Source organism: Dendropsophus ebraccatus, chromosome 1, assembly GCF_027789765.1.
Source record: "Dendropsophus ebraccatus isolate aDenEbr1 chromosome 1, aDenEbr1.pat, whole genome shotgun sequence".
Lineage (NCBI taxonomy): Eukaryota > Metazoa > Chordata > Amphibia > Anura > Hylidae > Dendropsophus > Dendropsophus ebraccatus.
Genome location: NC_091454.1, coordinates 78316223 through 78338786, shown reverse-complemented (window position 1 = coordinate 78338786; position 22564 = coordinate 78316223). Strand labels below are relative to the sequence as shown.

Sequence of the window (22564 nt, the reverse complement as noted above, 5' to 3'; positions counted from 1 at the left end):
GGGCGGGGTTGAGCTCAGGGCTCACTGTCTCTGTGTGTTTGGTGTCACCAGTTCCTGACATAATAACCGGCCTAAAAATCTACTGCCCCCTCTGGTGCCATGACTACGGTGGAGGATTCTGCTACTCAGGTGGAGGGGGTGTCAGGCCTGGTAGTCAAGCTGGCTAACCAGGTCAATATGCTGATGGACATGGACCTAGTCACCCAAGTGAAGGGTTTGGCAGTACTGGTAGCTGAGCTGGCTGATAAAGTTTGTGTCCTTACAGCTAACCAGGCTGGGGCTGTGGCACCCCCAGTGGTAGTGCGATCTGCTAAGGCCACAATGTTGCTTCCAGACCGTTTTTTGGGGAATAGAGACAAGTTTGAGACCTTTAAGAATTCTTGTTTGCTGTATTTCCGTGTCAATCACTTCCCTACAGAGCAGGAAAAAGTGGCTATTGTTGTCTCACTGTTGCAGGGAGATCCCCAGGCCTGGGCTCTTAAACTCCCTCCTGAGGCTGAGGAGTGGAGCGATTTAGAGCATTTTTTTCTTTCTCTGGGAGCCATCTATGCTCAGCCAGATCATGTGGGTCTAGCTGAGACACAGTTACTGACCATTCGCCAGGGCAAGAGACCAGTCGAGGATTACTGTGCCGAATTTAGATGTCATAGTGTGACCACCGGGTGGTGTGAGGCTGCGCTTAAAGCATTGTTTAAGCAGGGGTTGTCGGATGGCATTAAAGATGCCTGGACAGGTCATCCAGATCCCCTTACCCTGAAGCAGGCCATGGCTTTGGCGGTACGCATAGGCCGCAGGCTCAGGGATAGACAAAAAGAGAAAGCAGGTCCTGACTTTCCTGACCCTTCTGTCCGTTTATCTGTCTTTTTGAAAAAAACTATTTCTCCGCCTGCTATCTCGGAGGTCGAGCCTATGCAACTGGGAGTTATGGGCATCAGGACCAGACATGAACATCGGAGATTATATGGACTCTGTTTCTACTGCGGTGATGGCGGACACTTCATTTGCCACTGTCCCAAGCGTCCCCTGCGGCCAGAACATCAGCGTCCAGGTGACAACCAGGAGAGTCACCTGGGCGCCCAGGTACCAAGTGGTGTGGGTATGCATTGTTGCTCTGCTGAACCTAGTGTGAAATCTATGTGTCCAGTGACACTGTAACTTTGAATAATTGCAACATGGAAGCTGAGTCTGTGTCTGATGTCAGTAGCATAATTGGTGATATCGAGCCTGTCAGTGAACCTTTAGTTAGTCACCTGGATGCTTGCGCTGATGAGTGGGAGACTGACAGTGACATCTCCAGTGACATTGAAACATGTGTTGTAAGAGGTAATTTTCCACCCACTCCTGGTATGTCTAATGAGGGTCCGGTGGCCCCTCATAAAAGGGGGGGTACTGTCATGAATGGAACTTTGGCGCAGTCCTCGCTTTTGGCCATAATCTTCCATTTATTCTGTGTTTTGTTTGCCTTTGTTTTTGCCAGTATGAACTGTGTCTTTTTCCTTCTGGTCTGCTAATTGTTTTCCCTGCCCCACCCCTGTCTGTGCTGCTAAGTTTCTTCTGGTCATGTAACAGTTAACCTGCTTTGCCTCAGTGATTGACAGCTGGTCCCTCCTATCATCTTCTGGACTTGGTTCCTGGTGTCCTATTTAAGACTTCAGCTTCTGCCTGTGCCTCGCCGGTTATTGACTTAGTCTCTGCCTGCTTGTGGTTCTGTTTCTTTGCTTCTCCTGATTTCTGCCTTGTATCTTTTGACCTCCCTTGCTTGCTGCCTGCCCCCGACCATATTGCCTGTTATTTGACTACTCTTTTGGATCCTGATTTTGTACCTTTGCTGCCAGACTGTTGTGACCCGGATTGCTGACCATTCTTATTGTGTTTGTTCATTTTGTCTTGTCCATTGTTTCACGTATCCAGGCCAGGGATCGCCGTCAAGTTGTCCGCTGCCATTTTAGGGCAGATTGCGGCAATTAGGTAGGGACAGTGGGCGGGGCTGAGCTCAGGGCTCACTGTCTCTGTGTGTTTGGTGTCACCGGTTCCTGACAAAGATAAGAAGTGCAGAGAACAAGCCACAAGACTAGCTGATGCAGAGAAATTCAAACACTGGCAACTAGCAGACTGTTTACAGACCTTAAATGCAGCCTGGAATCCCCACCCCCACAGGTGAGAGGATGAGAAACTTTAGAGAACAATTAACCCTTGGGTGACCAGGTCTGTACAATATGGCAATTAATTACAATGCATCCACATCACCTGCAGAGTCAGAGGCAGGACTGACGGCATGGACGCCATGACCACCAGTCCTGACAATTATACAGCTGTACAGTTGCTATTCACTAGTTGTTTTTTTCTATTTGTAAATTTACTTTTAGGCAATGTTTCCACTCAGTATTTTTGCTCAGTATTTTGGTCAATAAAAATAATGGCCGTTATTTAGTGTTAAATTATGGCCATCCACTAAATTTCATCAGTGTGCGAACATAGCCTTTCTGTGTTTTCAATCCACTCCTGGTTTGGCTGCAAAATAATGACCAAAATACTGAGCAAACATACAGCAAAAAATGATAAAAGTTGCATTTTATTGGTATGCTTTCAGTATTTAACTTAAATATGAATATCAGTAGTTTTTGGTTCCATAATGTCCATAGTGAACAGATGTTGAATCTGATTTAGTTGTCCCTGTATGACTGCATCTCCTGACTCCATTTTAGCCTCCTGCGTATCATACTAACTCTCCTTGGCTTGAGCCAAATTGCTGACCCAGGACATGAGCCTTCTGCTCTCTTGTCTGTTTTTCACTACTCCTATGCCTGATCCCTCTGTTTTGTATTGACTCTCCAATGCTTGACCCACACTACTGACTACACTCTTTCGAAACCTTCAGGCACAGCTGATACCCACAAGGGAACATGGATTAGGATGCAGAGTTCAGGCAACAGCCATTTGACACTTCTTATTGCGCTTCCTCGTGGCATTACATCCCCCCTCTGTTCCACTTCCTTTTACACATTAGGCTTAAAGCGCAACTATAAAATATTTTGACCATTCAGTTTTAGTTAGCTTAGGTCATGATAAGAATTTTTCCAATATACATTAATAACCTAAAATGAACAGTTTTTTAAATACAGAAGGCTGATTAAGCCCTTATAGCCCTCTCTGGCTGTGACTTATTTCTGCATTCCTGCTGGACACGCCCCCTCCCTGCAGATCCTTCCTGAGTGTACAGACAGGAGGATCAGATAACAGTCCTGACACACAGAGATAAACATAAACAAAACCTCCTCCCCCACCTCCTAGCAGCATGTTCTCCCCCCTCCCCTCACAGAGGTGACTTAGCAGAGCTGAGGGTGTTGTGTGTGAGGAGCAGTGCAGGGGAAGAGCTGGAGCTGACATTATCCTACAGTGTAATGAGAGCAGATGACTGTATCTAATCCCACTGTGTGTGATACCATCGGCTGGGGCTCTGAATCTAATCTTACATTGTGAGGCTAGGTTCACACTATGTAACTGTGCGGCTGAATTTTTAATGCGGCTGTAAATGTGCGGATGAAACTACGGCCGTGGGAAAAAATAGACATGCGGCTGAAAACATACGGTCATTTACTTGGAAATCTGGTTCAACTAAAAATAACAAATAAAATATTAAGAAAGTGATGCAAACACCTCTGGATGCATCTGGGAAAGCAGGGAAACAGTTTACATGAATTGCTATTACCGGGGTTTGCGATCCTCTGCAGTATGCCGATGTCTCTCATGGTTAATATATTGAATTAATAAAACACATTTTCGTTGTAATAAAGTCCCTTTCATTGTTCAATAATTTAATTTATACGATTCCATCATTTTGCAATTAAATATACTGTTAAAATAAATATATATATAAATAAATGTATATTTATATATATTTATTTTTTGACAGTATATTTAATTGCACAATGATGGATTTGTTTAAATTAAATTATTGAACAACGAAACTGATTTTATTTTAACGAAAATGTGTTTTATTAATTAAATATTAATTAGTACAGGAAGCTCCAGTAAGCCGTTAATTCATATTGCCGGCAATAGAGCATTCTGTACTAATCATCACTTTACTGTAATTAAAACCTCAAATGTTTCTTCTAATTATGTTATTACAATAACATTATTAGAAGAAACATTTAAAATGATATGTGCGCTCAGCTGATTGGCTGATCGGCTCAGCGCACATATAATTAGCGGGTCCGCAGCACAGTGACTTCATTGTGCTGCAGACCAGCGAAGAGGACACATCGGGGTGAGTATAGAGCTCTCCCCACCCCCTCCCCAGCACTGCACCCCTCCCAGCAAGGAAGGGGGGGTCACTTAACCTCTTCCTTGCTGGGATGGGTGCAGTCTGACATCAGTCTGGCCCCCAAGGGGTTAAGGGGGATACAATACATCCTCCCTTAACCCCTTGGGGGCCAGACTGTAAGCAGCGATCTGTAAAGATGCTGCATACTGTAAGGAGCACAACACCGCTCACAATGATGGGTGTTGTGCTCCTGTTTGTGTGTTTTTTGTGTGTTTCTCCCTTTTTGTTTTTCAGATATCGGTATCCTGGGGATTATGTCGGATCCCGTGGACTACGTCGATGACCAGCGGTTGTTTGTTGTTGTTTTTTTAATAAAATGGTCAATGAGGGGTGTGGGGGTGTTTTTATTTGAATAAAAAATTTTTTTTTAACTTGTGTCTTGTCTTTATTTCTTTACTTTATAGACTTAGTAGTGGAAGCCGTCTAATAGACGGAATCCATTACTAAGTTGGGGCCTAGTGTTAGCCGGTATAAAATGGCTAACACTAACCCCCTATTATTACCCCAGTACCCAATGCCACCAGGGGTACTGGGAAGAGCCGGGTGCCAGTGGTCCCGGAGAGTCAAAATTGGCGCTCCTGGACCGGGCGGCAGCAGGCTGGTAAGATTTAGGCTGGGGAGGGCCTAAACCAATGGCTCTTCCCACCCTGGTGTTACCAGGCTGCTGTCGTTTGGTTTTTAACCCGGCTGGTAATAAAAATAGGGGGGACCCTATGCGTTTTTTTTTTAAATAAATAAATAATTTTAAAAAAATGCATAGGGTGCCCCCTATTTTTATAACCAGGTTAAAAACCAAACGACAGCAGCCTGGTAACACCAGGGTGGGAAGAGCCATTTGTTTAGGCCCTCCCCAGCCTAAATCTTACCAGCCTGCTACCGCCCGGTCCAGGAGCACCAATTTTGACGCTCCGGGACCACTGGCACCCGGCTCTTCCCAGTACCCCTGGTGGCATTGGGTACTGGGGTAATAATAGGGGGTTAGTGTTAGCCATTTTATACCGGCTAACACTAGGCCCCAACTTAATAATGGATTCCGTCTATTAGACGGCTTCCACTACTAAGTCTATAAAGTAAAGAAATAAAGACAAGACACAAGTTAAAAATTTTTTTTTATTCAAATAAAAACACCCCCACACCCCTCATTGACCATTTTATTAAAAAAAAAAAAAAAATAACCGCTGGTCATCGACGTAGTCCACCGAATCCGATGTAATCCCCAGGATACCGATATCTGAAAAACAAAAAGGGAGAAACACACAAAAAACACACAAACAGGAGCACAACACCCATCATTGTGAGCGGTGTTGTGCTCCTTACAGTATGCAGCATCTTTACAGATCGCTGCTTACAGTCTGGCCCCCAAGGGGTTAAGGGAGGATGTATTGTATCCCCCTTAACCCCTTGGGGGCCAGACTGGTGTCAGACTGCACCCATCCCAGCAAGGAAGGGGTTAACTGACCCCCCTTCCTTGCTGGGAGGGGTGCAGTGCAGGGGAGGGGGTGGGGATATCTGTATACTCACTCCGATGTGTCCTCTTCGCTGGTCCGCAGCACAATGAAGTCACTGTGCTGCGGACCCGCTAATTATATGTGCGTTGAGCCGATCAGCCAATCAGCTGAGCGCACATATAATTCTAAATGTTTCTTCTAATAATGCTATTGTAATAACATAATTAGAAGAAACATTTGATGTTTTAATTACAGTAAAGTGATGATTAGTACAGAATGCTCTATTGACGGCAATATGAATTAACGGCTTACTGGAGCTTCCTGTACTAATTAATATTTAATTAATAAAACACATTTTCGTTAAAATAAAATCAGTTTCGTTGTTCAATAATTTAATTCTAACGAATCTATCATTGTGCAATTAAATATACTGTCAAAAAATAAATATATATATATATATAAATATACATTTATTTATACATATATTTATTTTAACAGTATATTTAATTGCACAATGATGGATTCGTTAGAATTAAATTATTGAACAACGAAAGGGACTTTATTACAAAGAAAATGTGTCTTATTAATTTAATTCACAAATGCTGATCGAGGCCAGCTCACCTGCTTAATCCACTCACGGTGCACGGCAAAGCCCGTAGCCAGGGCAGCATATGCAAAGGAAAAAGTCCAGCACCAGTGTAGCGGATAAAATAACGTCCTTCTTTATTTACAAAAACTTCACATGACGGGAAACAAACATGCGATTGTTGACGCGTTTCGGGGTCTCTCACGCCTTGTTCACAACATAGTTTATTAATTTAATATATTAACTATTAGAGGCATCGGCATTCGGCATCATTGCCGGATATTTTTGAAGTACTCCGTACGGACCGCCTGTCAATCCACGGCCGCATGTCCAGCCACAAACAATGGTCTTGTTCATTTTTTACGGGTCCATTTACGATAGGGCCGTAGACTCATACATAGTGTGTACTGTGCAGCCGTATATCGTATTCTTTCCAGCGTACGCATGAACCACCAAAAATACCGCCGCACAATTACAGCCGCAAATACAGCCGCACAGTTACATAGTGTGAACCTAGCCTGATACTGTATGCTGGGGCTGTATTTAATCCCACTTTGTGTGATACATCTGCTAAGGTGCTGGTCAGTGAATGGAGGGACCCAGCCAGGGAGATGAGGGATAGGCCACACCCACATTCTCTCAGCCAGAAGAAAAATTCATTTATTCCTCTCAGCCAAACAACTGAGGATATCTCAGCGAGCGTACATGCTATTAATGCAGTTTAGGGCTCTTTTTAAAGGGTAACACGAGGGCTTTTTGTTTGAGGGATTTCATTTTTTGGCTACTGAAATTATAGTTACGCTTTAAGTGCACCAGCCCATGTGCAATTGGGTATATCAGAGACAAAAATAATTACAAACTGTGTAAATAATTACATTATGTTAATGGGTCATCCCCAGATAGTAGGAGGTAGATGAAATTCTAGGTTCAGTAGCTAAGAGACGTCTATTAGTTATCTTAAGAGATGCCAGAACCTTTGAGATGAGATTGTACAGGGTCATGAAAAAGTAGTGGTAGAGGATAAAAACTGGCTGAGGAAGAATATTCCACAAGGTGTTTTTAAATATGGTTCTTGTAACTCATGTGGACAATTTTTAAATACAGGATCAGTACAACTAGGATGTCTCCAATAGAGTATGAATCAGTGTAACATGAAGAACCACCTATATGGTATATGCTGTACTATGCAGGTGGGTGCTGTCTCTACTATATAGAAAAGACATGTTAGGTAAGTATCGAGTGGAAAAGGTTGTCCTAGTTAGCAGTTAGCATATTATATTATATATATTTTTTACATTTTTATTGTTTTTAAATGTCTGTAATGATTCACACAGTTAGCAATTATGTATCTCTCAATTACCCAATTGCGGATGCGCTGGTACACTTAGGGTTAATGTGTTTTGTGGTAAAGGAAGCAGAACAGAGGAATGACATAAAGCCATGAGGAAGTACAGTTAGTAGCATGAAACAGGTGTCGTCTAAACTCTATGGGGGACATTTATTAAGTCCGACGTTTTCTGCCCCGGACTTAAAAATGTCTCCGCAGCTCCAACAGTACGGAGATTTATGTAGAGGCGCACTGCCTCTACATAAATCCTGTTAGGAACCGGACAGCAGGACAAAACAAGACAGTGAGCCCTAAGCTCAGCCCCGCCCACTGTCCTCTACCTACTTGCCACAATCCGCCCTAAGATGACGGCGAGCAACTTGGCGGCAGTCCCTGCACTGGCTAGGTGGGACACAAAGACAAGACAGACAGACAAAACACAATGAAGAATAGTCGACAGTCCGGGTCACAACAATCGGGCAGCAAAAGTACAAAATCACAATCCAATAAGCAGAGTAAAAAAACAAGCAATATGGTCAGGGGCAGGCGGCTAGCAAGGAAGGTCAGAACACAAGGCAGAAGGGTCTGAGAAATGACAGATAATAGCAGAACTCAGCAGAGACTAAGTCAATAACCAGCAATGATATCCCAGACTGAGGAAGTTATATAGGAGGCCAGGGTTCTGATCCAGAACATCATTGGACCATCCCCCTGATCTCCAAGCACAGACACCTGAGAACAAAACAGATCCACTGGCAGGAAGACCTGTCAGTCACAGCAGAACCAAAACACAGATTAACCCAGACATGGCCAGACAGAACTCAGCAGGTGAAGTCGGGTGTGTCTCTCAAGGTGAGCAAATAACCAGTGTTCACACACTACAAAACAAAACACAGAAACAGAATGGCAAGAAAATCAGCGCCTTCTCGGCCGCACAGCACGAGCCGAGGGGCGCATAATGCTCCGCAAAGATACAGTCCTGACAAATCCCCTGCGCACCAATGCATGCGCCAGGAAGCCTACACCAGCTCAGAGCTGAAATAGGTTTCCTGACTATTTTTTTGGTGAAAAAAAATGATAAATTAAGCGGACCCTAAGTCCGCACCCCTGTTCGGCCCCCCTGGCGTAACGGGTGGAAAATGGCCAGATGCAAATATTTATTCACAAAACAGCCATTTGCAAATAAATTTATTTGCATCTGGCCATTTTCCGACAAAAAATACACATCACATTTTTTGCTTGATAAATGTCCACCTATGTCTTCCTCCATGTTGTGGAAAATAAAGCAATGCCATTTTTATTTTATCGGTGAGTGCCGCAAGTTGCCCTTTCTACAGTGTTATACTTCTGGTGGACTTATTGTTTCACACCTCACTTGCTGAGCAAAGCTAGGAAAGGAGTCACGGAGCTTAGCAATCACGGCCATGACATCATGGAGCAGAAGGGGTTAAAAAAAATCAGAGAACATTTTAATTATTATCTCTAAGAATAAATATTACAAATTCAATGCATTTGAAGCTGTGTGTACAAAATATATACCACAGGACAAAGAAAAAAAGCTAACCAAAATATTAAACAACACACACAGATAAATTTATTTATGAACTAAACTGTCTCTCCAAGGTTACAAAATGCCCTTGGTAGAAAGTGCACATTCCCATTTCAGTTAATTAACAGCTTTTCTTCTAGACTTGGTAAACATTAAATGTGACATAGCTTCATTCTCTCCTCGAATTAAGTTAATTGAAACACTGAATTTCATTAAGAAGATATTATTTAAACAAACCTACAATTTGGAGTAGTACGAACTGCATTGACAATGTCAGTATATCCCACAGCAACACAGGTAATAGTGTGTATATTCACATCTTGATACTTACCATTGGTTTTACCCTAATTTATTTACATCAGTTTACTGAAATTACCTTTGACACATCTGTCAATTTCAAAGTTTGTACACCAATCCCAATGTTTACTTGCAATAGCACTAAAGAATATACAATGATTTCAGGCTGTAAACATTATGATGTGCTAGGACACTATAACACTAAGCCTGTGCACTTTATGACCTACAACACCTCAATATTTTTAAGTGATAAATTGAGGAAATGCTGGATGTTTTGTGGGCTTGCTGATGGACTCAATCTTTCAGATGTCATAACTTTCTACTTTGAACACTAAAATGAGCCATTACTTGAACTTGTAAAGGTTTTTGATGAAAGACTTGCCACAAAGTTTAGCCTCAATGGAGACCAACTAAAAGACTCCAACGCATGATTTATTTCTAAAAGTCATTTTGGCAGTCTCTTGACATTCTATCTACTAACAGTTACAACACTAAATGTATTTTAAAGAAAAAAAAGTTGTTATATTTGGTTCTTAAACCTTTACTTTGGGCTTATAAAATAATTCTAACTTGTTTTAAAGTAATGAAAGCTGTATTAGCAAATATTACAGAAGAAATAAATGATACATTCTTGCTAAGCATTAAGGTATAGTTGGAGAATGCAGTTGATATTATTTAGGTATAATCATCTACTAACTGAAAACAGGCTAGGGCAGCGTTCACACACTGTATTTTTACAATAAACAACAGCTGTTATTGCATGTTGCAACAACGGCTGCTGCTTATTAAAAGTGTGAAATTACATTAGGGTGTATGGAACAACAGCCGTAGTGTATACACTCTGTATACATTACGACCAGTGTTCTCTGCGGCCACATAAATTAATTGACAGGTCTATTTTGTGCAGTCGCTATTCAGTGAACAGCGGCTGTACAAGATAGCCTGTGCTCACAGTGTAAAGTACACAATGTAAAGTACTCTCAGCCGTACTTTACATTGTGGTCAATAGCTAATTGTATCCGAATGTGCCCACATTTCTATTTAAATAAAGTGATGTTCATCCAGCTGATACTACAGTATTGGCGGGGTGAATATCTCAGACACTGGACGTTGTTTGACATGGCCGGGTCAAACATTGACCAATGTTCATACACTGTGTGAACATGGCATTAAAATGGAAAGCAGTAAAGCACATGGCTGACAGTTTCCACAATCAACGTAAGAGGTCATCATTTGAACTATTTGCATATAATAGGCCTAAGAATAGTGAGAAAGAAATTTGCTTTACTGTTTAACCCCTTAAGGACAGAGCCTGAAATGGCCTTAAGGACAGAGACAAATTTTATGAATATGACCTGTGTCACTTTATTCATAAATAACTTCGGGATGCTTTTACCTATCCGGCTGATTCTGAGAATATTTTCTCGTGACATATGGTATTTTACATTTCTGGTAAATTGGAGTCGATACTTATAATGAATCTTTATGAAAAAAAACAAAAGTAACGTGAAAAATTGTGAAAAATGCATTTTTCCAACTTTTAAACTTTTCTGCTTATACAGAAAATGGTTATGCCACATAAATTATATATTAAATAGCATTAGCAACATGTCTACTTTATGATGGCGGTATTTATTAAACTATTTTTAATTTTTTTTTTACAATAGAAAGCTTAAAACATTAGCAGTAATTTTCCAAATTTTCCGTAAAATTTCAAAATCAGATATTTTTAGGGACCTGTTCAGGTTCATGAGGCTATGTTCACACTACGTATATTTCAGTCAGTATATTTCAGTCAGTATTGCAACCAAAACCAGGAGTGGATTAAAAACACAGAAAGGATCTGTTTACACAATGTTGAAATTGAGTGGATGGCCGCCATTTAATGGCAAATATTTGCTGTTATTTTAGAACAACGGCTGTTATATTGAAATAATGGCAGTTATTTACTGTTATATGGCGGCCATCCACTCAATTTCACCATTGTGTGAACAGATCCTTTCTGGGTTTTTAATCCACTCCTGGTTTTGGTTGCAATATGAGGACCACAATACTGACTGAAATATACGTAGTGTGAACATACTTATTTGAGGGGACTGCATGTTAGAAAGCTCCACAAAGCACTCCATTTCAGAAACTGCACCCCCCAAACTCTGCAAAAGCACATCCAAAAAGTTTTTTTAACCCTTTAGGAGAGTCACAGATATAAAAGTTAAGTGTGCAAGAAATCTGAAAATTTTAATTTTTTGTGCAGAGATTTTATTGTAATCCAATATTTTTCATAATTATTAACCTACTACCAGAGAAATGCATCCCAATATTCATTGCCCCGTTTCTTCAGTTTATAGAAATACCCCATATGTGGCCCTATTGCATTGTTTGACGCAACCACAAGCCTCAGATATAAAGGAGCACCTAGTGAATTTCAACGCCTCCGTTATATTTGGTCATTTTTGACTGTACCACTTCAAGTTGGCAGAGGCTCTGGGGTTCCAAAACATAAAAAACACCCCTAAAGGGACACCATTTAGAAAACTACACCCCTCAAGGAATATAACAAGGGGTGCGGTGAGCATTTGGACCCCACAGGTGCTTTACAGACTTTCAGAACAATGTGGCGTTAAAAAAGAAAAATTTATTTTTTACACTATAACGTTGTTCTAGCCTTCAATTTTTCATTTTCACAATGGGATAAAAGGAAGAAAAAAAACACATAGCGTGTAGCGCAGTTTCTCCCGAGTACAGAAATACCCCACATGTGGACATAAAGTGCCAAGCGGGCGGAGGACGAGCCTCTAAAGTAAGGGAGCGCCAATTGGCTTTTGGAAGCTGAATTTCACTGGAATGGATTACAAGGGCCATGTCGCATTTACAGAGCCCTCGTGCTACCAAGACACTTGAAACCCCCCACAAGTCACCCCATTCTGGAAACTATACCCCTTAAAGGAGACCTGTCACCCCCCGCGCCGGGGTGACAGGCTCCCGACCCCCAGATAGATCCCCTTATACTTACCTCATGTCGCTGAGTCCCGCTGCCGGAGCCGTTCCCGGGACGAAGATATCCCGGTGAGAAGCCGGCGCGCGCGCTGTGGAGAGAGGTCCGCGTCCATAGAGAACGAATGGAGCGTGAGTCCGGCTCCATTCATTCTCTATGGACGCTGGACTCATCTCATTGTAGTTTCTGGCCGAATCCAGACTTTAAAATCCAAATGGTGCTCCTTCCCTTTGGAGGCTTGCCCTGCGCCCACATGGCGCTTTATGTCCACATGTGGGATATTTACGGACTCGAGGGGAAATTGCTCTACAAATTTTGTGTGTTTTTTCTCTTTTAACCCCTTGTGAAAATTAAAAATTTAAGGCTAAACCAACATTATAGTGTAAAAAATTTAATATTTCATTTTCACGCCACATTGTTCCACATTTGTGCCCATCACCAGTGGGGTCCATATGCTCACTACACCCCTTGTTACATTCCCTAAGGGGTGTAGTTTTCATAATGGGGTCACTTGTGGGGGGTTTCAACGGTCTTGGCAACACAGAGCCTTTTAAATGCAAAATGGCCCTCGAAATCCATTCCATTCCAAATCCAGCCTCCAAAAACCAAATGGTGCTCCTTCCCTTTGGAGGCTTACCCTGCACCCGCATGGCGCTTTATGTCCACATGTAGGGTATTTCTGTACTCAGGGGAAATTTCTCTACACATTTTGTGTTTTTTTATCTTTTAACCCCTGTGAAAAGGAAAAAAATCAAGACAAGATCAATGATTTAGTGTAAAAATTAAGCATTTTTTACACTAAATGTTGGTCTAGCCTTGATTTTTTTCCATTTCCACAAGGGGTTAAAAAAGAAAATGAACACAAAACGTGTAGAGTAATTTCCCCTGAGTACGAAAATACCCCACATGTGGACATTTTGTGCCATATGGCCACAGGGCAAGCGACCAAAGGGACAGAGCGCCATTTAGAGGCTGGAATGGAGGATGGAGGCCATGTCGCAATTACAAAGCTCCTGTGCTGCCAGAACAGAAGAAACCCCCAACAAGTGACCCCATTATGGAAACTACACCCCATAAGGAATCTAACATGGGGTACAGTGAGCATATGGACCCCACTAGTGACGGGCAAATTTGTCGAACATGTGCCAGGAAAATAAAAAATACCATTTTTTTTTCATTTTCACGGCATAAATGTGTCCGTCACCAGGGGGCCATATCCCCACTGCCCCCCTTGTTAGATTCCTTATGGGGTGTAGTTTCCATAATAGGGTCACTTGTGGGGGGTTTCTACTGTCCTGGCCGCACAGAGGCTTTGTAATTGCATCATGGCATCCTCTAATGGGAATGGCGGCCATACCTATTTAGTTGGGGAAAAGGGACAATTAAAATTTTTTGGGGGGTATTAGGCCAATTATTAGTTTATAAGGTTGAAAATGACAGGTGTCCATCAAATTCAACCTGTGTTGATCCAGAGGAAGGCAAAAAACCCTTGTGAGGCAGACAACAGTAGCCTCATCACAGGGAAAAAATTCCTTCCCGACTCCATGATGGCAATCGGAATAATCCCTGGATCAACATGACCCCTGAAATAGGAATAAGGGACAGAATTTAGAAAATGTAGAACTCCGATGATGTGTGGTATGCCTTGAAGCGATCCAGTATGCAGAGGCCGGGGTGATTAGGACAGGTGTCACACTGGAAAATGGTGTCCTTCCTGATCCCCCTGTTACGCCACACTCTGTACTTCTTCTGGGGTCTCTCGTTCTCCTGTGTGCGGGACGTCACCTGGAAAATGTTGCCCGGGGGCGATACGAGGTCCTTCATATCCAGAAGTGCTGGGTCCGCTCCATGGCTCCTAAATATTAGGGCTCTAATTACTGGTTCTGATATTTTCGGATCGTGCCACAAGCTACAGTAGCTCGGTCAGCGAGGGACCGGAAGAGGGGGGTGCTGGTATAAAAGTTATCCCCGTACGGGTGGTAACCTTTATCCAGCAGTGGAAAGATCAGTTCCCCAACGATCTTCCTACTAACTCGGAGGAGGGGGGGGGGGCGCGCATCTGGGGGCGTGATTTGGGTGTCCCTTCCTTCATACACTCTACGGCTGCGTTCACACTACGTATATTTCAGTCAGTATATGTATATTCCAGTCAGTATATTTTAGTCAGTATTGCAACCAAAACCAGGAGTGGATTAAAAACACAGAAAGGATCTGTTCACACAATGTTGAAATTGAGTGGATGGCTGCCATATAACAGTAAATAACTGCCATTATTTCAATATAACAGCCGTTGTTCTAAAATAACAGCAAATATTTGCCAATTAATGGCAGCCATCCACTCAATTTCAACATTGTGTGAACAGATCCTTTCTGTGTTTTTAATCCACTTCTGGTTTTGGTTGGAATACTGACTGAAATATACTGACTGAAATATACATATACTGACTGAAATATACGTAGTGTGAACGCAGCCTAAGGGTACGTGCACACTGCGGAATGGCGAAGGATAACCCTTTGTGCATTCCGCAGCTGGCACCCGCCGGCGGACTGATGCAGGCGTGCACGCCTCTGCACATGTCATAGACTCCATTCTATGCACGGGCAGATTCCGCCCTCTGTCCAAAGAATGAACGTGTTCATTCTTTGGACGGACGACGGAATCCACCTGTGCATAGAATGGAGTCTATGACACGGGTGGAAACGTGCGCCCACATCAGTGCGCCGGGGGGTGCCAGCTGCGGATTGCACAAAGGGTTATCCTTCACCATTCCGCATGTGTACCATGTGCACGTACCCTAAATCTGTAAGAGTACCCTGAGGTACTCTTACAGAGTTTGGAGAATTTCACGCCATACCGTCATCTCTTATTGAGAAGGTACTGGCAGAAAAAGACGTGTCTGGGGGGCAGCGTACGCTACGCTACCCCCAGACACGTCACTGGATGATGAGGATGATGAGGGTGAATGGAGGAAAGAAGGTTCCCCCCATTCATCCTCATTGGCTGTTTCGGTGTCGGAGGCAATAATAACGTATGCGTCCGGCGCCGAAAACACCGTGGAGGCCATCTTTATACCGGGACTAGTATATGGGGTATGTAAATGTGTTCTGGTGTAGTGCAAAACTTTATTTTGTGTAGTGTGGTGTAATGTAGTGGTTTTTTTTAACAGTAAGGAAAAAAAAAACCTACGCCAAAAAAGAAGCTGCTAAATGCCGCACGTATGTGCGTTACTTATCAGCAGACAGTGGCGGTAGGATATAGGGGGGAAAAACACCCCTACGCTAAAAAGGAGGAGTTGCTGAGTTACTTACGTGCGATGCTGATCAGCACTCAGCGGCCTTAGGGCAAATAAAAAGAAAAAAAAAATGAAAAAAAAAACATCTTTCTACCTCAAAACAAATGATCAGTGTATAATATACACTGATCAGCCGCTAGGGGGCAGTAGAATGGAGCTGGCGGCCAAAGATGGGGGCGACGGAAAAGCCTGAAGAGCCGAAAATTCCTGACGAAGACCGACGAAGGCCGAACAAACCCGGAAGTGGCGGGAACAAGGAGAAGAAGACGCGCGGGACCGCAGATCTTCGTTCCGGACGCTGGGATCAGGTGAGTATAGTGCACTACACTATACACACACCTGTTCTGCACCCCTTAGCTACCTAGCTGAGGGGTGCAGAACCCGGCCAGACACTTTTTAACTGTTAGATCGCCCTGATGGGCCGGCCAGTACTGGCCGAACTATCACGGCGATCGTAGGGGTGGCACCGGCGCCATCTTTGTTGGGGACAGTAATGGCGATTGTTGCTGTCCCGGCACCAATCGCCATTGCTTTCTGGGTCACCGGGTCACTGATGACCCGGAAAGCTGTATTCAGCTGCTATCGGCTGATCTGTATTGATCAGCCGATAGCAGTGACCGTCGGCACGGGGGGGGGGGGGGTTAACCACCCCCTGTGCCGATGAGCAGAGATGGCCTGCTATACATTATAGCAGGCCATCTTCCCCGATCGCTGTGTGTGAACACACAGCGATCGGGGAAACATCGGGCGTAAATTTACATCCATTTGCGCTAAGTACCAGGGCGCAGGGGCGTAAATCTACACCCGATGTCGTTAAGGGGTTAAGATGGCTGCTGGTCCCTATTTTTTGGTAGTGATATTGCAGAATTTGAAAATTGTTGTGTATTTCCTATTTTTTTGATGATCCTAAATTTGCAACATCTATTCTGTATTCCTTTCACTCTAAACATAATTACTTTTGCCATATGATATGAAGGATTGTTATGACTGTACAAATATATTGCACAAAAATGTGTAGTTAATAAATAATACTAACATTAATATTTATTAAATATAAGTATTTTTATGAATTAACAATAAATGTTGTTAATGGTAATGTACTGTGTCACTTCACTACAAAGATGCTGTTCAACATACCCCTTTGCATGAGAAAAAAGGACGGCTTCCAACCCCATTTGTTATGCTAGCTCTGTTTACAGCAAAGGTGCAATGGAAGAAGAAGCAGCCCACCAGTTTGGAGAGGTCCAGAAGCCACTGCCATGATGATTTCCAGGAAAAAGCCTGCTGCTAAATGGATTCCCTGCTGTCACCCATGTCATCCATGTCCTGGGACTAAGTGTGCTGCCTCCTGGAACCTCTTCCTACCATGATTCACTTGCCCATCCCTCTTGCCACTGCTCCACTAAATGCCTCTATTAAACATTACTGTGCAGTTACCAAGAAAATGGTGGTTCACAGTAGTGTTCAACAACACACGCCCATATAGTCACAAAAGAGAGGCAAGGTATGACATCCCACCCTGGGACCAGAGACTAGCCCACATTTACTGCAACCATATTACAGGTTGCTACCCTTACCCTTCAAGTATGGTTAGCTTCACTGAAGGTCAAGAGTGGGAAAAATTCTATTTCCACAAATTATTGCCATAATAGAGATTAGTTATATTGAAAGCAAAGTCTAAGTAACTCACTATGTAAGTATAAAAATTCTAAATAAAATGTGATATGTTTGTTACAGTACTCCTCCTAGGAGACTTTAATTCAATACTTTTTATTTGATGTTATAAATATTAATGACTTTTTTAGAGTTTGTCCTAGATTCTATAAATATGTTTCAAGTTTTTCCACATACATTTTCTATCCATAGTCTGGGGTGGAAATCACTTTATGTAATCTTAGCTTACTGTAAATGTGTAATCCTGCCGAATGAGAATCACCAGCAGTACTGTTCTGTCCACTCCTCTGCTTGTCCTAGTGCTTCTTGTGTTTTCTGGCGTCTTCTTACACCTTCTTCTGTAGTGACACCTCTGGCCACTAGGGTGCACAGGCAGCCAACTGCTCTACGTTTATAGAGGCAGCTTGTCTCCAGCTTCTACTGCCATCTGCCAATCCAGAGCCACCTGTACCTTCATAAACCTGCTCTACCTCTTGATTTCTGCCTGAGTGTTGTTGGATTTTAAATTCCAAGTGAAGGTGTCTGTCTGCTATTCTGTTGACTATTCTTCTATGGATTTTGACCTCAGCCTTTTCTTCAGATTACACATGTTGCTTGACCCCTGTCTGTACTGTGTAACTCTCCTGTTTCTGACTCAGATTGTCTGATCTGCCTCTGAAGCCGCCTGCCCTCATCCTTCGCCTAACTATGATACCTGCCTCATCTTAGGTGCTGCACTGACTCTCTAGCTGACAACCCAACTTGCGACCAAGCATACTCGGCCTGCTCCCCAATGCCTTGCACCAACTTTTTCTGGTGCTTAGGGACCAGCTGCTCCTCACATTGGGACAACACTTGTGGGGTGACCTGGTGTCCTCGAGCTGCAAAAGCCCAGCTTCTGCATCCTGGAGTGGGATAAAGGGTGACTACCTAGAGGGCACTTAGACTCCCCACCCCGATGTGGCTCAAAGCCAAACTGGTTGAGCAGCACAGTCAGTCCATACTCGCTGTCTGTTACAATATGTCTCATACAGAATATTTCTTTAGATAGACAGACATACAGGAGAAAATTGTCCAGGAACTATATAAACATCATAAATTATAAGCAGGGTGGCACTGTGTCTATTGAAGAGTAATTTGCATGCTACCAATGTGGATTTTACTAATTCCTAGTCACCAGCATTACTTCCCATTATCCCATATAGGTAGATATACTGAGAATGCTCGTTTTCATACATAGGTAGCAATAGTTAGCAAAAAAAAATAAATCATTTCTGTGGTTTTATATAAAATTTTTGTGTTGAAGGCCGCATCCAGAGTAGGATTGAAAACAAGATAGGAGAAAAGACCTCACAAACTAGGTAAATAAAATGCCATAGCTAAAGCATGCTGCATTTTAATAACTGCTATTTTAAAACATTGGCTGTTGTTTTGAAATAATGGACATTTTTGCCATTAAATGACGGTAATGCACTTTCAACAATGTGTGAACATAGCCTCTCTGTGTTTTCAATCCACTCCTGACTTTGGTTGAAAAATACTGTGTGTGCACATAACCTAAGGAGATTTAAAAAAAACACCACTAATAAGAATTCATATTTGTATTGACTCCCATCTAACAAATGGCCACAACATTTTTGTGGGGAAAAAAGTGCCATGACTTGTCAGTAGACTATCTTTTTTTTTTCTTCCAGGAAATCCATCCATAAGTCCTGATTCCTATTTTCCTTAAATTACATTACATTTTTATTTATAACTGGTGTAAGTATATAATCCTTATCGGCTTAATAATTTGTAGATAGAAAAAGTAATGATAGGATTTACCTTTGTTTTGAATCTGAATGAAGAATTCCACCAATAGACCAAATAACCGAAAAGAAGCCATAAGCCACAATCATATTTTTGATCTCTTCATTTATTTTCTTGTTAGTTGTGTGAATTCTTGGAGAACCCGCATCCTCTGAAACTTCAATGATTCCATCTTCATTTTCCATCTTTAATTTTGCAGAGCTAATAAGATACAATGTACTATTTTATATAGTGTATATATTTACATATTTGGAATACCTTTATATTAATACGATTTTTTTTTACTACAAAAGCAAACTTTATAACTGAATAATACTACAAGTTATGGTTACTAGATCACTGAAAATGGGTCAGTTATCCAGCATTTTTTTAATTAAAAGTTATGAAGTCCTAATGTGTTGCAATTGGAAACTGCTTTACTGCTTTTCATGTTTTCCTCCAGTTCCTCTATTTGATCTAGATTAACTTCTACTTTCTGTTGTTCTTTTTTTTAACTTTTATGTGTCAATATGCCAACTGACCATATAGCAATCTGCACCCCCAACTGAAACTCGAAAACTTACCAACATAACAGAGTTGAAGCTATTTTGTATTTTGAGGAATGGGATAAAATTTCTTTAAGCCAATGTACAGAGCTTATTAATGATTACGAGAAACTTTTATTGTAGCACAATGTGAATCACGCCAGATACTGGAAGCAATAGGATGGAAGGGCCTAGGAGGGGAGGGGATATGGAAACTACTGGGATATGTAGACTGAAAGCAAAGAACAGGAAGAGGAATAGCAAAAGAGTTGGAGTAGGCAGAAAACTGCATTAGATTTACTGGACTACTGTAAAACCCTCATGTGGGAACATAGGTCAGAACCTTGCATTATTTTGAAGTTTTTTTGTTTGTTTTCTTTTAACAAGGTTTCCCCTTTAATTTCATAAAAGTAAATATTATCTTACCTGACATTTTTCAGCAAGGATTCATAGATCTTGAGCATTGACATGGTAAGATGCATAGGAGAGGTATGAATCACAAATTTACATTTTTTTCCCACAAAATCAAAGCAATCAGGAAGGAGCCATCTGCACATCACCTTAAAAGACAAGAGGCAAAGATACTCTATTAACGTATCACTATATTAAAGCTAAACAAATGGAAAAAAAAATTATTTTATCATACTTCTATCAGAACTTTTTGAAGTGCATTAGCATTGTTTAGAGATCTTGATATTTCAGACCATGCCCTATAGACCATGCCATGCATATACCCCAGCCGTTTTTTGTATCAGTCGAAAAAGTGTATGAAAGTGGTGGAAAAGTGTCTAAAATGCATAAAAAATGTGGAGAAAAGTTCTGTGCTACTTTTTCAGCCATAATTCTGGCAGAGACACATAAGTTAATCCTGCCAATGTTTTAATCCGTGTCTGCGGAGTGGTGCAGCTCTGGCCCTCGGGGCTTGGCTCTGCAACCCTGGGGTTGCTGGACCGCTCCCCCTGTGGGCACTGGCTTTGTGGCAGTGGTGGTCCCCAGCGAACGCTGCACCATGGCTAGAGTAGGGACTGTGGATTAGAAGACCTGCACGTGGTACATTAGGCAATATGTTTTGATCAAATTATATACTGACTTCTGATGTTGGTTTTTAATGTAGCTGAACAAGCTTTAGTTTCAACCATGAGTGTGATGTGCAGCCATTTCTGTGTTTTCCAAGTGTGTGCCCAATAAAATATTCACCCACCTTAAGTAAGCTTTTTTTTTTTTTTAACATAACAAGGACCCCTTACACTAAAAAATTATAGGATAATCCTGTAGCAAAACCCTAAGTCAATTGGTTTAAAGTAGCATTGGCTCAGTTGAGCCAATTGAGCCAAATGAGATCAAGAATTCTGACCTATTTTCATTATTAGGCTATGTTCACACTACGTAAATACCGTAGTGATCACGGCCGTTGTTGATCACGGCCAGGATTGCTACGGTAGTTACGTAGTGCTGCAGGCTGAGAAAATCTCAGCCGGAGTGTATACACATAATATACACTTTGGCCTGGATTCCTAGCGGCGCCACGAGAAACCCTGTCAGTTCACACAATGTACTGTGTGGCTCCAGCCGCACGCTCCATTGTGTGCAGTGGGGAATTCTCATGCGGGCGCACGGATAAGCCTGCATCCAAATTCAGTGGCGGTAAAGATCATCTGGCCGGCATTGCTGTACAGTGGGTGTCTTACACTGTGAGAACATGGCCTTAAAGGGGAACTATCAGCAGGTCAGATTAATCTAACCTGCTCATAGCCCCCTATAGCACCCGGTAGCTGATAAGAAAGGTATGTGTCTTACCTTCCTTGCCAGTCTTGTGCTGTTAGTCGGCATAATCTTTGTCCAGGTGCACTGTCCCACCCCCACAGTGTCATCCAGCCTGCCCGCTCCATTGATAATCATTGATAGAATAGTCTAACCTGCTGAAAGATCCTTTTTAAGCCTCTCCAATTATCATTTTTTAAATGAACTACACTATCTTATTTTCAGTTACATATGTTCACATATTTGTACAGCACAAAAGCTAAATAACAAAATATCAACTGACCACTAACTGGACAGTATAGTTTGTTATTCTGATAACAGCATAGGTAGAAATGCAAAAATAAACTTGTTTTTTTTCTATGTTTATTATATGTGATTTATACAACTTGAATAGATTACATTTTCTACAACAACTAAATGCAGTCTGTGTATTACTGCACAACTTAAAGTTATTAAATCAGTGATATATGCATGCTATAATGTTTTGAATTGTTTCCATTTTCAAATAAAATGAACAATAACAAATTCCAATATGAATAAATAAAATACTAACATCTTTAGATCCAAGTTTTCCCATAGGAGCAGTGTTCCGATTTCCTTTTAAATTGAAAGGTATATTACTAAAAAAGTAATAATAATATGTTGAAAATTAGCTTTACCAAAATTACCCAAATAAGCTTATTATATTCAACAAAGTATTATAAATCCCACCTAAGGCGAGCATTAGTCCAAATAATTGCATGGAAAGCAACTCAGCACTGTCATTAACAAGTTAAGCCTTCAAAAAAGCCATTTGATTACAAAACAAAGGTCAAATAAAAATGCAGCAGCACCATATGTGGAAGTATATAATGTGGGGTCCCACCATTTTTTTTCCCGTATGAAACCATAAGTTTAGATACAATAAATGTATGATGAAACCAAATAGATCCAGCATTAATATAATAATTTTCTTTTTTATTCTCCATATGGCAATTTATTTGAAAATAATTATA

The 22564-nt window shown here is 41.7% G+C and overlaps 1 protein-coding gene across 1 annotated transcript in view; it reads right to left on the bottom strand.

Moving 5' to 3' along the window:
- The window catches only part of LOC138783023 (dynein axonemal heavy chain 3-like), an 877176-nt gene that overhangs the window by 374428 nt on the left and 480184 nt on the right, over positions 1-22564 (bottom strand). The window contains exons 38-39 of the mRNA XM_069957145.1: positions 20235-20368; positions 19300-19485 (exon numbers count right to left, since the gene is read on the bottom strand). Coding sequence (XP_069813246.1) covers positions 19300-19485; positions 20235-20368 — 320 coding nt within the window. The remainder of the gene's footprint in view (positions 1-19299; positions 19486-20234; positions 20369-22564) is intronic.